Source organism: Nerophis lumbriciformis, linkage group LG10, assembly GCF_033978685.3.
Source record: "Nerophis lumbriciformis linkage group LG10, RoL_Nlum_v2.1, whole genome shotgun sequence".
NCBI lineage: Eukaryota > Metazoa > Chordata > Actinopteri > Syngnathiformes > Syngnathidae > Nerophis > Nerophis lumbriciformis.
In genome coordinates, this window is record NC_084557.2 from 4,820,780 (window position 1) to 4,837,168 (window position 16,389).

General features: G+C 40.4%; 1 protein-coding gene across 4 annotated transcripts in view; it reads left to right on the forward strand.

Annotated features, from left to right (window-relative positions):
* cep290 (centrosomal protein 290) overlaps positions 1 to 16,389 on the forward strand; it is a 100,439-nt gene that overhangs the window by 8,323 nt on the left and 75,727 nt on the right. For 3 of the 4 annotated variants that reach the window (XM_061970401.2, XM_072913898.1, XM_072913896.1), the window contains exon 2: positions 5,019 to 5,139. In XM_061970401.2, the coding sequence (XP_061826385.2) occupies positions 5,026 to 5,139 (114 nt within the window). In that variant the 5' untranslated portion in view covers positions 5,019 to 5,025. Of the gene's footprint in view, positions 1 to 5,011; positions 5,140 to 16,389 lie in introns of all 4 variants that reach the window. The other variant, XM_072913895.1, reaches the window with a different exon arrangement.

Here is a 16,389-nt window from a genome sequence, read left to right on the forward strand (position 1 = left end):
TAAAGGTAAATTATTGGTATTGTTCATTATCAATAGCGCTATTTCTATTGGTATTTGTATTGATCCATTTGTAGTGTAATAATGCTCATTGTCATTTCTGTATTATTTTTTATTTTTCGCTAACTGCTTATTTGCTATTACTTTTACCATCATATTTGTACATGTCCTATTTGCTGATGTTGCTCTATTGTTGTTGTTGTTGTTTGCTGTTGTTGTTTTTGTCTCTCTGTCTAATCCCCCTCTTGTCCCCACAATTTCCCCCTCTGTCTTCCTTTTTTTTCTCTTTCTATCCCCTCCTGCTCCGGCCCGGCTGCACTAAATGATAATATAAATACATTTAATAAAGTCAAATACAAATAAGGCAACAAGAGAAGTATCCTACACTTCTCTTTTGTAAAGTAAATCTGAACAGCCGACATGGGCATCTACATCAACTACCGTATTTTCCGCACTATAAGGCGCACCGGATTATTAGCCGCACCTTCTATGAATTACATATTTCATAATTTTGTCCACCAATAAGCCGCCCCGGACTATAAGCCGCGCCTACGCTGCGCTAAAGTGAATGTCAAAAAAACGCTGCGCTAAAGTGAATGTCAAAAAAACAGTCAGATAGTTCAGTCAAACTTTAATAATATATTGAAAACCAGCGTTCTAACAACTCTGTCCCAAAATGTACGCAAATGTGCAATCACAAACATAGTAAAATTCAAAATGGTGTAGAGCAATAGCAACATAATGTTGCTCGAACGTTAATGTCACAACACACAAAATAAACATAGCGCTCACCTTCTGAAGTTATTCTTCATTCGTAAATCCTTCGAATTCTTCGTCTTCGGTGTCCGAATTGAAAAGTTGCGCAAGCGTGGTATCCAAAATGGCCGGTTCCGTCTCGTAGAAGTCATCGGGAGTCAGTGTCGCTGTTGTTCTGTGAATCCTGCCTTCCGGAAAGCTCGGACCACAGTTGTGACCGAAATATCTGCCCAGGCATTTACGATCCACTGGCAAATGTTGGCGTATGTCGTCCGAGGCTGTCTGCCCGTCTTAGTGAAGGTGTGTTCGCCTTCGGAGCTGTGTGAAAAAAGCCACCCGGCCTCTTCGCGTAAACTTCCCTTAACCACTCGCTCATCTTTTCTTCATCCATCCATCCCTTCGAGTTAGCTTTTATGATGACGCCGGCTGGAAAGGTCTCTTTTGGCAAGGTCTTCCTTTTGAATATCACCATGGGAGGAAGTTTCTGGCCATTAGCATGGCAAGCTAGAACCACAGTGAAGGACGACTTCTCATTCCCTGTGGTGCGAATATTCACCGTACGTGCTCCCGTTCCACAGTGCGGTTCAGTTGCTGTGAAATACGGTAGTAATCCGTGTGCGGATGGAGAGATTGCGTCTTTTTATGAACCGGATCGCTTAGTAGGAGCCATTTTGTGGTCTTTACAGATGTAAACAGGAAATGAAACGTACGGTGATATCAGCGCGTTTTTTCTTCTTCTTCCGGGGGCGGGTAGAAGAAGAAGCGCTTCCTGTTCTACCGGGAAAAAAGATGGCGGCTGTTTACCGAAGTTGCGAGATCGAAACTTTATGAAAATTAATCGTAATAAAGCGCACCGGGTTATAAGGCGCACTGTCAGCTTTTGAGAAAAATTGTGGTTTTTAGGTGCGCCTTATAGTGCGGAAAATACGGTATATGATTTGCCTGAGAAGCTGGACAGGACACAAAAAAAAAAAGAAAAAGAAAAGAGGGAGGATTAAATAAGCTCTGCTTCTTCCTACTCCTTTTCGAACATGTTGAAAAGAGAAACTGGAAATTGTGATGTATCATGTTGTATGCACGCTTGCATGTTCGAAATAAACTCAAACTCAACTCAACTCAAAATAACCAAAGTATCATCACCAGTGTTGGGTTAGTTACTGAAAACCAGTAACTAGTTACAGTTACTAGTTACTTTATTTCAAAAGTAACTCAGTTGCTTACACCAATAAGTAATGCGTTACTGTGAAAAGTAACTATTTAGTTACTTTTGTATTATTTTTTTTTTATTTTTTTTTTAAAAAGCTCCCATTAATGCCCTTTATGCCTTCATTTCAGTACTGTTATTGCACTGGAGAATAATACAATGTGTTGATCAACTTGACATGCATTTGCATCACTGAACTCTGCTAAGCGATGTGGTCTACATACAACACACAAAGACAAAGATATGTTTCAAAGGGCCAATTTATTTCAGGCCAGAACAAATTGACAAAACTATTTTAAATAGCTGCAACATAACATACATAAGTAACAAACAGCATAATAACAACATAGCTGTAAACCTGGCTTCACCTAAGGAAGGCACACGTGACATACACAAAGCATAACCAGGCAGATTTGAATTGTTGTTTTGGGCAGTAGACGGGATCTTTGATCCAAGACACAACTTACATTTAGCTAAAATGTTCTTTTCTTTGTGCTCAACAAAAGAAAAGAAGTGAGAATATCCCATACTTGCCAACCCTCCCGAATTTCAGTGCCTCTCCCCGGGACAACCTTTCTGCCGAATTTCTCCCGATTTCCAGCCGGACTTAAGGCACGCCCCCTCCAGGTCCGTGCGGACCTGAGTGAAGACAGCCTGTCGTCACGTCCGCTTGGCCAACGGTTTGCGTTGTATTGCGCCCCTCCCCCTCCCCTCCCCACACCCAGACACACACCGCAGCGCTCCAATAAAACACACTCAGATCTTCTCTTTCTAGCCGATACTGCATAAAAAATAATGTAAAATTAAAGCTGCAAGCAGCGTTGGACGGGCCCGCGTATTTGGCAGGTGCTAGTCCTAAGTGTCCCAATACTTTTGTCTACTTTTAGTCTGAAGTGTCCCAAGACTTTTGTCTAGTGTACCTACCATGTCTGCATTGTGTGGGCACGTTGGTGCTTCCTGCTTTTGAGCAGCCATCTTAAAAAACCAGCAGCGCAGCAGCAGCAGTGTAGCGGGTCTTTGAAGGGTCATAAAATCAAAACCGGAGCAGGTATTAAAAATCCCATCTATACTTTTAATCACAAGGGTTTAATCTCTCACCTGTGTTAGTTTGAAGGCGAAACGACAAACGCGCTCAGAGGAGATAGATTTTGAAGAAAGGTGACCGGTTTTTACAAAAATTTTGTTTTGAAGGGGGAATAACAAACTTCCTGTTGATTTTTGCTGGGGGTTGTCAATTTATGAAATGTAGGTCTAAGTGAGACCTACATAGAGGTTTTTGTTTCATCTCTCTCCGACCTTCCCAGTGGGAGTTACAGGCAGTTTTGTCAGATTTGTCATTCGAGGAGCAGTTTTTTGCGGTTTTTATAAAAGAATTGCTGTAGAGCACAATTTTTAGATTTGGGGTTAGGTTTTTTCATTAGATCACAGTTTTAGCCAGTCCTAATGTGTGTGTTAAGTTCGGTGAGTTTTGAAGCATGTTAAGGGGGTCAAATTACAGCTAAAAGAGGCAAAAGTGACTGTTTTTAGTACTTTTTTGTGTTGAAGGGGGAATTGCCAACTTCCTGTTGATTTTAGCCCGAGGATATACAATTGTGAAATGTAGATCTAAGTCAGACCTACATAAAGGTTTTTGTTTCATGTCTCTCCGACCTTCCTAGTGGGAGTTACAGGCAACGTAGTTTTTTCTTCTTCCTAGGGGGCGCTAGAGCGCAATTTTGAGTTTTGGGGTTTGGTTTTTTTATTAAAAGGCAATTTTCGCAGGTCCTGATGTGTGGGGCAAATATGGTGAGTTTTGAAGCATGTTAAGTGGGTCAAATTAGTGCTCGAAGAGGCGGCGGAAGAAGAAAGAAAATAATAAAACCTTAGAATAACAATAGGTCCTTATGTCCCATTGCATAAGGACTCCCTTCGGGAGTCCTTTTGCAATGGGCCATTGCGGGCCCTAATAACGCAGTAACGCACATACTTGCCAACCTTGAGACCTCCGATTTCGGGAGGTGGGGTGGGGGGCGTGGTCGGGGGTGGGGCGGGGGCGTGGTTAAGAGGGGAGGAGTATATTGACAGCTAGAATTCACCATTCTACATACTGAAAATATGCAAACAAAACTGTTTAGATAATTGAGACTTCAAACTAGCATAAATAAATCTTAAGGAATATAACATAACTTGGCTTCTGAGAGCTTCAAAATGTAATGAATAAAATGCTAAAGTTGTTGATAAACAAGCAATTATTTTAATAATTAAATATGGTCATTTTAAATGAATTATAATGATCATTTAAAATTAATTATTTCAAATATGTTTATTTTAATGTATAATTCTATGGCTGGATGTAATAAGGAGTCAGAAAAAATACAAATAAAAATACAATTAATTTTGATGTTTTTAGCAAAATATAGTACAAATGTATTTATTTATTTATTTTTTTAAATTAATAGATATATTTATTTTTAGGTAAGATAAACATAATAATACAATTTATCTCAAGTCTGGATGATTTAGTTCTTGTCACCCTGTTGTCCTCCCGTCATGAAAAAAGGCTGTCCTCACTCAGGTCCGCATAAAGCTGGAGGGGGGCGTGGCCTCCAGCTCCGGCTGAAAATCGGGAGATTTTCGGGAGAATATTTGTCCCGGGAGGTTTTCGGGAAAGGCGCTGAATTTCGGGAGTCTCCCGGAAAATTCGGGAGGGTTGGCAAGTATGTTAACGCATCATGTAGTAACGGTGACTGAGTTACTGAATATAAAAAATAACGCGTTAGATTACTAGTTACCGCCGAAACTAACGGGGTTACAGTAACGCGTTACTTTGTAACGCGGTTAGTCCCAACACGGATCATCAAACACAATCACAAAAACAGTGTTTCATGTACTTTCAAACATCATTTTTTAGCTCATATCAGGATAACACGCTGTTTTGGAGCAGATGGTTTCACAACAACGTATGATTCTCATGTAATCTGCGTTTTTAGTACCGTCTGGTCTTTTTTGGGCGTACAATGAAAGGTAGTGTTTGCTATTTGGGAGGTGAGTTGTGTAACTTTTCTTTTCTTTGAGCCATCAGCCCCAACATGGCCGAGATGTCTGCTGCTCTAAAGTGGGAAGAAGTGAGGAGGATTGACCCGGCCGGCCTTCATGAACGTGACAAGAATGAAATAGACGACTTTCTCAGTCTGCTCACTATGGTAAATGCACACACACACACATACACACACACACACCTGCTGCTCGGTCTAAATGTCTCACTATACGCCGTGAGAACGAGTCTGTGTTATGCTTTACGACACCAAACGACCACCCTGCTCACTGTCTTAGCCCTGAAATGAAATATTCTCATAAGAAAAGACTTTGCCTCTCCTGTGAAGATTCACGGTCCTGCTCAGAGCTGGTTCCTTGTTACTAACACCGTGTGAAGTCTCAAGCTGTTATGCTGTTTCTCATAAGACTATGGAAGACTTGGGGTCTGATAAAGGTTACCATATTTTTCGGACCATAGGGCGCACCGGATTAAAAGGCGCACTGCCGATGAGCGGGTCTAGTCAGGTCTATTTTCGTACAAAAGGCGCATTAAAGGGTGCATATTATTATTAAAAAAAAAATCCTAAATGTAAAAGACTTCCTTGTGGTCTACATAACATGTAATGGTGGTTCTTTGGTCAAAATGTTGCATATATGATGTTATACAGATCATCTTCAAGTCACTTTCTGACAGTCTCTTCAGGATGCACCGTTTTGTGGGCGGTCTTATTTACGTGCCTCCACCTGGACAGCGTGTTCACCCCGTCATCTTTGTTGTAGCGGTGTAGCGTGCAAGGACGGGAGTGGAAGAAGTGTCAAAAGATGGAGCTAACTGTTTTAATCTCCTCATCCGTGGCTCACTAGTGCAACAACAACGCCCGAAATGTGTCTCGTGAAAAAACGTCCGACCGGAACCCTCTAATAACTAAAGTTCCTTGGGTGAATAATGTAAACTCACTACACCGGTATGTTTTAGTGCTTTCATGGCGAGTTTACTGACAAGATATAAGTAAGAACTTTACGCTACTTTATATTAGAAATGGCAACAGCGGAGGATGAATGTCACATAACAAGAAGATAGAGAAAAAGAAGACGTTTATGGCTACGGAGTCGGCACGGACAAATTGTCAGGACTTATGCAGATCCCAAATACACATCAGCAGGTACCAGAAGGTAAGAAAAGTTGGTTTTGCATAATATTGCATACCTGCCAACTACTCCGGTTTTCCCGTAATTAGTACGGTTTTCATCAACCTATTTCGGGTTACGGTTGCAGTGATAAAAAATACGGTTTTTCATTAATTAAAAAAAATAATTTTTTTTTAAGTTTTATTCACGAAATCGCGTAACAACAATGACAATCGACACTGCTTCCCGTAACTTCCTATCGAGCCATTCCGAATGCCATGCGCGAGGCTATTTATAGCACCGCTGCCAAGCACGAGGCACCTGTTGCCATTGTTTCCAAACGAGCGAATAATCATGGAATCAGCCGGAGAAAAATCGCAAACGAGTCTTAAACCGAAAAGAAAACTGCAGTCATTCCGTGAAGAATATTCAAAAGCCTATCCGGGAATAATTATCCGTTCCAAAAAGGGTGAAAACTACGCGAATTGCACCTTGTGCAGACAAGATTTTTCGATCGGACACGGAGGAATTAGCGATGTAAAAGACCACGTTGGGACAAAAAAACACAAGTCTAATGCCGTTGCTAGCGATACAAGTGGAAAACTTTCAACGTTTTTCGTCGCCCAAACAGATTCTTTGGATACATTTGGATTTTAGCCACAAAAAGGTAATGACACCAATGTTATCTATTGGAATTGTTTAGTACTGTTATACTGTTAAAAGTGTTTATACTATTTATGCTTTCAAGTCCAAGTTGAAGAAATCTTGTTAAATGTTGACAGCATAACTACCAAAATACAGAAGTATGTCCTTAATATTTTTGCAGTGCTATTTCTGTTGAAAAGTCAAAATGATTACATTAGAGATGTGATGTGCCACTTTTCAAGTGTCTGATGGCTTAAATTAATTTTCATTCATTTTTCATATTTTGAATTCTTTTGAAAGGCTTACAAAAAAACTACATTTGAATTGTAATTCCATGCTATTGACAGGACTATTAATTTTAATGAAGTTAGCTTACCATGTTTACAGTATGATAATTGTGATAGAAATGTGAATTTTAGGCAGAGAATATTTTTTACAATTGAACAAGGCAGTAGATTATACAAGCTTGGACAGAAAGTTAATAATGACACCAATTTTTTTTTAATGGAATTGTTTAGTACTGTTTTACCATTTGTTTACTGTAAAAAGTGTTTATACTGTTTATACTGTCAATTAACAAATTGAAGTCTTGTGAAAGGTTGACAGGATAACTGGCATTAACTGTCAAAATAATTTCAAACTATTGAAGTTAGTTTACAGAATAAACATGTCAATCAACCCATATGATTTTTGCTGTAATATTTTTGTTTTGAAAAGTCACTGTGACTGATAGAAAAGTGATGGTTTTAGCAACATTTTAACCTGTCTGAATGCTAATAATCATTTTGCGTCGGGGGGCGAAGCCTGAACCCCCCACCAGGACTTTGTCCTGGACCTACCGGGGCCTGCAACCCCTGGACCCTGGCTACTAGGTTTTTCTGATTTCAAAAGTTGGCAGGTATGATATTGCGAAACTAAACGCCAGATAATGTCTGCTAATGGGTGCCATTTTGCGGTACTTCATAGCTTACCGAAGTCGTACTAAAAACATTTTGACAGATTTTTGAGCGCCGTGTGTACGGTAATGTTCTATATTCTCAATGGAACATTTCAAGTTTTGGTGTTGTTTACTTGCGTATCTCTTATGTGCGACTGCCATCCAGTTATCATTACACCATGGACCAAATAAAATAGCTTCGAGGTCGGTAAGCACAGCCAGAATTATGCCGTACATTAGGCGCACCGGGTTATAAGGCGCACTGTCGATTTTTGAGAAAATTATGGGATTTTAAGTGCGCCGTATAGTCCAAAAAATACGGTAGATTGTCAGCCACATTAACATTTTAAAAGCAGGCTTCACTGCATAACAAATAAAACACTTTGCTCTACAATGGCATATTTTTTTTAGTTAGCCCCTCTATGAATTATTTTTATTTGAAGTTTCATTTTGAAATGGAAGCCAAATTGACCTGTTTAAAATAGAAAGTGCAATCGAATATGTTTTACTGAATAATCGTGATTTCAACATTAATAAAAAAAATGATTGTGATTAATATTTTGGTCATAATCGTGCAGCCCTAATTAAAAGGCGTGTAAACTTGACAGCTCACAAAGATGATGTAAGCTTGTGTAGTGACCATTGTGTCTCTTTGATGAACAAACAACTTCACACACCTTTTAGAATATTTGTTTTTTTTATATGCAGAGTATAAATATTCGTCATCAAAACACAATAGTAGATCATATTTGTCTTCTTGTACATGCAGAGTATACATATTGATCATCAAAACACAATACTAAAACATATTTTCTTCTTTTAGTGTTTTTTTTAAAGATAAATGAAACAAAAAAACATGTTGGGTGTGTCACGTTTAGTTTATGTGACAACATGCAAAGTGACTTCCGGTTCCAGTATTGATTGATGATTGTGTAGTAAGAGAGCACAGCCTGTGGTTCAATGTTGCTCACACAGTAATGTGCTTATGTGAAATGTTGTCTTTTAGTGGAGAAAGACATTATTGTCTCTTGTTTTCATGTTAGCATTTAAAGGGCTACTGAAATGAATTTTTTTTATTTAAACGGGGATAGCAGATCCATTCTATGTGTCATACTTGATCATTTCGCGATATTGCCATATTTTTGCTGAAAGGATTTAGTAGAGAACATCGACGATAAAGTTCGCAACTTTTGGTCGCTGAAAAAAAAAAAAGCTTTGCCTGTACCGGAAGTAGCGTGACGTCACAAGTTGAAAGTCTCCTCACATTTCCCCATTGTTTACACCAGCAGCGAGAGCGATTCGGACCGAGAAAGCGACGATTACCCCATTAATTTGAGCCAGGATGAAAGATTCGTGGATGAAAAACGTGAGAGTGAAGTATTAGAGTGCAGTGCAGGACGTATCTTTTTTCGCTCTGACCGTAACTTAGGTACAAGGGCTCATTGGATTCCACACTCTCTCATACCTGCCAACTACTCCGGTTTTCCCGTAATTAGTACGGTTTTCATCAACCTATTCCGGGTTACGGTTGCAGTGATAAAAAATACGTTTTTTTATTAATTAAAAAAATATATTTTTTTAAAAGTTTTATTCACGTAATCGCGTAACAACAATGACAATCGACACTGCTTCCCGTAACTTCCTATCGAGCCATTCCGAATGCCATGCGCGAGGCTATTTATAGCACCGCTGCCAAGCACGAGGCACCAGTTGCCATTGTTTCCAAACGAGCGAACGATCATGGAATCAGCCGGAGAATAATCGCAAACGAGTCTTAAACCGAAAAGAAAACTGCAGTCATTCCGCAAAAAGGGTGAAAACTACGCGAATTGCACCTTGTGCAGACAAGATTTTTCGATCGGACACGGAGGAATTAGCGATGTAAAAGACCACGTTGGGACAAAAAAACACAAGTCTAATGCTGTTGCTAGCGATACAAGTGGAAAACTTTCAACGTTTTTCGTCGCCCAAACAGATTCTTTGGATGTGATAAATGCCGAAGTTTTATTTAAGGAGGCAATAATTGAGCATGGACTTCCAATCGCACTGGCTGATCACATGGGACAGTTATTTCGGAAAATGTTTCCCGACTCGAAAATCGCCAAAAATATGGATGTGGTCGAACCAAAACATCAAACATTATTCAGTGTCTTGGAACAGAATCCTCAAAAAGTATCGCCGATGTCATGAAGACGGAACCATTTAGCATGTCGACTGACGGCAGCACCGATTATGACGATGTAAAACTGTACCCCATTTGTGTTCCATATTTCGATGATGACATTGGAAAAGTATTGTCAGTACTTCTGTCTTTGAGGGAATGCAATACGGCTTCCACAGGCGAAAACATTTACAAAATACTCGCGGAATAAATAGACTCAAACGAAGTTAGCTTACCATGTTTACAGTATGATAATTGTGATAGAAATGTGAATTTTAGGCACAGAATATTTTTACAATTGAACAAGGCAGTAGATTATACAAGCTTGGACAGAAAGTTAATAATGACACCAATTTTTTTTTTAATGGAATCGTTTAGTACTGTTTTACCATTTGTTTACTGTAAAAAGTGTTTATACTTTCAATTAACAAATCGAAGTCTTGTGAAAGGTTGACAGGATAACTGGCATTAACTGTCAAAATAATTTCAAACTATTGAAGTTAGCTTACAGAATAAACATGTCAATCAACCCATATGATTTTTGCTGTAATATTTTTGTTTTGAAAAGTCACTGTGACTGATAGAAAAGTGATGGTTTTAGCAACATTTTAACCTGTCTGAATGCTAATAATCATTTTGCGTCGGGCCCCCCTGAACCCCCCACCAGGACTTTGTCCTGGACCTACCGGGGCCTGCGGCCCCTAGACCCTGGCTACTAGGTTTTTCTCATTTCAAAAGTTGGCAGGTATGCTCTCTCCTTTTTCTATTGTGGATCACGGATTTGTATTTTAAACCACCTCGGATACTATATCCTCTTGAAAATGAGAGTCGAGAACGCGAAATGGACATTCACAGTGACTACGACAATGCATCAGCGAAGCACTTTAACTACGGAGCTAACGTGATAGCATTGTGCTTAACTGCAGCTAGAAACAAAAGAAATAAGCCCCGGACTGGAAGGATAGACAGAATATCAACAATACTACCAAACTCTGGACCTGTAACCACACGGTTAATGCTGTACCGCCTGACGAAGCCTAGCAATGCTGTTGCTAACGACACCATTGAAGCTAACTTAGCTACGGGACCTCGATAGCGCTATGCTAATAACATTAGCTCTCCACCTACGCCAGCTCTCATCTGCTCATCAACACCAGTGCTCACCTGCGTTCCAGCGATCGACGGCGCGACGAAGGACTTCACCCGATCATCGATGCGGTCGGCGGCTAGCGTCGGATAGCGCGTCTGCTATCCAAGTCAAAGTCCTCCTGGTTGTGTTGCTGTAGCCAGACGCTAATACACAGATCGCACCTACAGGTTTCTTCTTTGCAGTCTCCATTGTTCATTAAACAAATTGCAAAAGATTCACCAACACAGATGTCCAGAATACTGTGGAATTTAGCGATGAAAAAAGACGATTTAAGCTGGCGACCGACCTATTCCAAAATGTCTGATTCAACTACTAACGTCACGCGCATACGTCATCATACCTAGACGTTTTCAACCGGAAGTTTCCCGGGAAATTTAAAATGGCACTTTATAAGTTAACCCGGCCGTATTGGCATGTGTTGCAATGTTAAGATTTCATCATTGATATATAAACTATCAGACTGCGTGGTCGGTAGTAGTGGGTTTCAGTAGGCTTTTAAGCTAGCTAGCGTCCGTCTCCAGTAAATGAGCAGTGTTTGTCAAAGTGTTATAAATTGCGGTTTTACAATAATTCTAATTTCAAACAGTAGTACTAACAGTGGAAAGTTTATTATTATATGGTTTACCATCCCATCCCTAGTTTAATGGACTGATACGACAATCAAATATCCACTTGTGTTTCTGGGCTGGTTCTCAAACGAGGGAGGCCAAAAGTTTGTACCTATTAGGCACACCTGGAAACAATGACTGGACTGAACCACATCATGATTCAGTAACTAACCTAAACATTTTTTCCACAACAAATAGTGTAAATCCAATGGTCTATTTCATTCAAAAATATGAAGACAAACATTCTATAGAAATTAATCATCCATTTAAAAAACTCATAAGCAGTGAAGTTGTCACGTTGTGTAAATGGTAAATAAAAAGAAAATACAATGATTTGCAAATCCTTTTCAACTTATATTCAATTGAATAGACTGCAAAGACAAGATATTTAACGTTTCAACTGGAAAACTTTGTTATTTTTTGCAAATATTAGCTGATTTGGAATTTGATGCCTGCAACATGTTTCAAAAAAGCTGGCACAAGTGGCAAAGAAGTTGAGGAATGCTCATCAAAGACTTATTTGGAACATCCCACAGGTGAACAGGCTAATTGGGAACAGGTGGGTGCCATGATTGGCTACAAAAGCAGCTTCCATGAAATGCTCAGTCATTCACAAACACGGGTGAGGCGAGGGTCACCACTAAGGCTGAAACGACGCGTCGACGTAGTCGGTTACGTAAATACGTCGACGCCGTTTTTGTGCGTCGGCGTGTCGCATATTTACGTCACACTACTGTCATGGCGGAGCGCAAAGCAGACGATGCGAGCGAGGGGAAAAAAGCACGCCAAAAGTCGTCAAAAGTGTGGGAGTATTTCAATAAACGGCCTAATAATGTTGTTGTATGCACACTGTGTCGAGCGGAAATGGCCTATCATAGCAGCACAACGGCTATGAACGAACATTTGAAAAGAAAACACCCGACAGCGTTCTTGCCATCACCATCAACTAGTCAATCGTCCGCATACGTATACCTTGTCATTATTACACAAAAACATGAATGTGTCATTTGTATCTGCGTTGTAAATTCATAAACTAAAGCACCGTTTCGCTCTGAGAGGCGCGTTTGGCGTGCCTGTTCAGTGTTTACAAAGACGCGCTCCTCTTTAACGCTGTGGAGAGGCGGCGGCGGCGAGCGAGCGGCGAGGCGGGGCGCGCCGGGAGCGACGCCGCAATCGTGCACAGGTGCGCGGATCGCGCACCTGGGCACGATCATCCAATCTCCTCTCGCTGAAGAAAAGGGGAGCAGCAGAGAGAGAGGGAAGAGAGACTGGAAGGAGCCAAAGTGAAGCTGACGTGGAGCGAGAGAGGAGGAGAGCCAGAGACAGGGGACGACGAGCGAGCGAGGAAGAGGATCCGAAAAGCGAGGAAAGAAAGAGAAAAGAGTTGGAAGAGAAAAGACTTTGTGTAAAATTAAAAGATTGTAAACCTGGCAAAGCCGTCTGGCATTCAGTCTGTCGGTCCTGAAAGAACCCCACGGCACAAGACGTGTCACAAACGCTAACGTTAATTAGTTGTGCAAATACCTTTTACAACATTAACAGTTACATATACTATGTACAAACGAACAATTAACTTTCACTTTAATCATACTATCATTGTTGTGTTATTAAGCAAAATAAGCAATACTTTTACTTTTGTTGAAATGTTTACACTGTACACTTTTTTGTATTGGATGTTTAGCTTTATTTTTGCATATTTTAGCAAATAAGCAATACTTTTACTTTTGTTGAAATGTTTACACTGTTGTTACAGAATATTTCCGTTTTGCACTTTTTTGTATTGGATGTTTATCTTTATTTTTGCACATTTTAAAGCAAAATAAGCAATACTTTTACTTTTGAAATGCTTATACTATTGCAGAATATTAAGATTTGCACTGGATGTTTACTTTTATATTTGCACATTAAAAAGCAAATAAGCTACTTTTAATTTTGTTAAATGTTAAAAGTTTTAAATGTTTACATTGTTACAGAATATTTTGTCATGTTGTTGTCAATGTTGACTGAGTGGCCATACTTTTTTTTTTGTAAATAAAAGCCATGCCTTTTGAAAAAACTGGCCTACATTTATTTTTTCCTCTTCATTTTAAATTAAAAAAATAATTGTTAAAAGGAACAATTATCTATAGATTAATCGAAAAAATAATCTATAGATTAACCGATTAATCGAAAAAAATAATCTATAGATTGATCGATAGAAAAATAATCGTTAGCTGCAGCCCTAGTCACCACTTTGTCAACAAATGCCTGAGCAAATTGTCCAACAGTTTAAGAACAACATTTCTCAACCAGCTTTTGCAAGGAATTTAGGGATTTCACCATCTACGGTCTGTAATATCATCAAAAGGTTCAGAGAATCTGGAGAAATCACTGCACGTAAGCCATTATATTACAGACCTTTGATCCCCCAGGAGGTACTGCATCAAAAAGCAACATCACTGTGATGGTATGGGGGTGTATTAGTGCCCATTGAAGGCACCATTAATGCTAAAAGGTACATACAGGTTTTGGAGCAACATATGTCGCCATCCAAGCAACGTTATCATGGACGCCCCTGCTTATTTCAGCAAGACAATGCCAAGCCGTGTGTTACAACAGCGTGGCTTCATAGTAAAAGAGTGCGGGTACTAGACTGGCCTGCCTGTAGTCCAGACCTGTCTCCCATTGAAAATGTGTGGCATTATGAAGCCTAAAATACCACAACAGAGACCCTGGACTATTGAACAAGTACATCAAGCAAGAATGGGAAAGAATTCCACCTGAAAAGTTTCAAAAATGTGTCTCCTCAGATCCCAAACGTTAACTGAGTGTTGTTAAAAAGAAAGGCCATGTAACACAGTGGTAAAAATGCCTTTTTTGCAATGTGCTGCTAAGAAGTTTTTCAGTGTGAACATGAAATATCTTGTCTTTGCAGTCTATTCAATTGAATATAAGTTGAAAAGGATTTGCAAATCATTGTATTCTTTTTCATTTCACCATTTACACGACGTGACAACTTCACGGCTTTTGGGTTTTGTACACGCAGAGACTGAATCAACAACAGGTGGGATTCTGCCTGGATACTGCGTTATGTCACACGGGCAAATATACTAGTTTGTTACGTGTGAGGCGGTGTACGAAAACCAGGGAGAGATTTTGGTGAAGATTAGCATCAAACAGCGAATCATACAAAACACAAGGCTGTAGAACCCAAGCTAATACTGAATGTCTTCCAACATCACATGCTGACTTTTTGCAAAGGTTGTATGCATATATTTCATAACTTCTGTTGCGCAACTTCAAAACCATCGCAAGAAAATTAGGAAAACCTGCCAAGAATTAGTTTTGGAAAGAAATATAATAAGTATGTTGTAGGAACAAGTACGTATTTGATTGCACACCCAATGGTCTGTCTGGGATGGTAACATTCTTAACCTCATCTCCATCATGGGAATGTCACTAATCATCCAGGCTGTGGACTACAGAGCATGTGCATGTTGGAGACTAATATTTATGCTGGAATGATTAGTGCCTGCACACGGAACTCGCATTAGTGCTCAAAGAACAAAGGCTGCCGACATTCTCGGGCTGACTGATTGAAAAATGCCTGTGACGCACCAACAAGGGCCAAAGGCTGCTAATGTTAATCTGCAATTAATCTTGACGGCTTTTTTACAGACATCTGACAGCCCTGAAGTCTTCTCAGTCGTCACCGCATGCATGCACAATCAATCAACAATAATATTGACACTTACATCATGTGTTGCCTTCATTATAACACTTATACAAGACTTTTAAAGTCATTTTGATAGTAGGCTAATATAGACACTTACATCATGTGTTGCCTTCATTATAACACTTATATAAGACTTTTAAAGTCATTTTGATAGTAGGCTATTATAGCTAATATAGACACTTACATCGCGTGTTGTCTTCATTATAACACTTATATAAGACTTTTAAGTGTTGACGGCTGGTATACTCCAGGTACCAGCAGAGTCACATCCATGTCGACAACTGGTAGAGTCCAGATACCAGCTGGGTCACATCCATGTTGACGGCCGGTATAGTCCAGGTACCAACAGAGTCACACCCATGTTGACGGCCGCTATAGTCTAGGTACCAGCTGGGTCACATTCATGTTGACAGCCGGTATAGTCCAGGTACCAGCAGGGTCACATCCATGTTGACGGCCGCTATAGTCCAGGTACCAGCTGGGTCACATCCATGTTGACAGCTGGTATAGTCCAGGTACCAACACGGGTCAAATCTATGTTGACGGCCGGTATAGTCCAGGTACCAGCTGGGTCACATCCATGTTGACAGCTGGTATAGTCCAGGTACCAGCTGGGTCACATCCATGTTGAAGGCCGGTATAGTCCAGGTACCAACACGGTCAAATCTATGTTGACGGCCGGTATACTCCAGGTACCAGCTGGGTCACATCCATGTTGACGGCCGGTATAGTCCAGGTACCAGCAGGGTCACACCCATGTTGACGGCTGGTATAGTCCAGGTACCAGCTGGGTCACATCCATGTTGACAGCTGGTATAGTCCAGGTACCAGCTGGGTCACATCCATGTTGACGGCCGGTATAGTCCAGGTTCCAGCTGGGTCACATCCATGTTGACGGCCGGTGTAGTCCAGGTACCAGCAGGGTCACATCCATGTTGACAGCTGGTATAGTCCAGGTACCAACACGGTCAAATCTATGTTGACGGCCGGTATACTCCAGGTACCAGCTGGGTCACAGCCATGTTGACGGCTGGTATAGTCTAGGTACCAGCTGGGTCACATCCATGTTGACG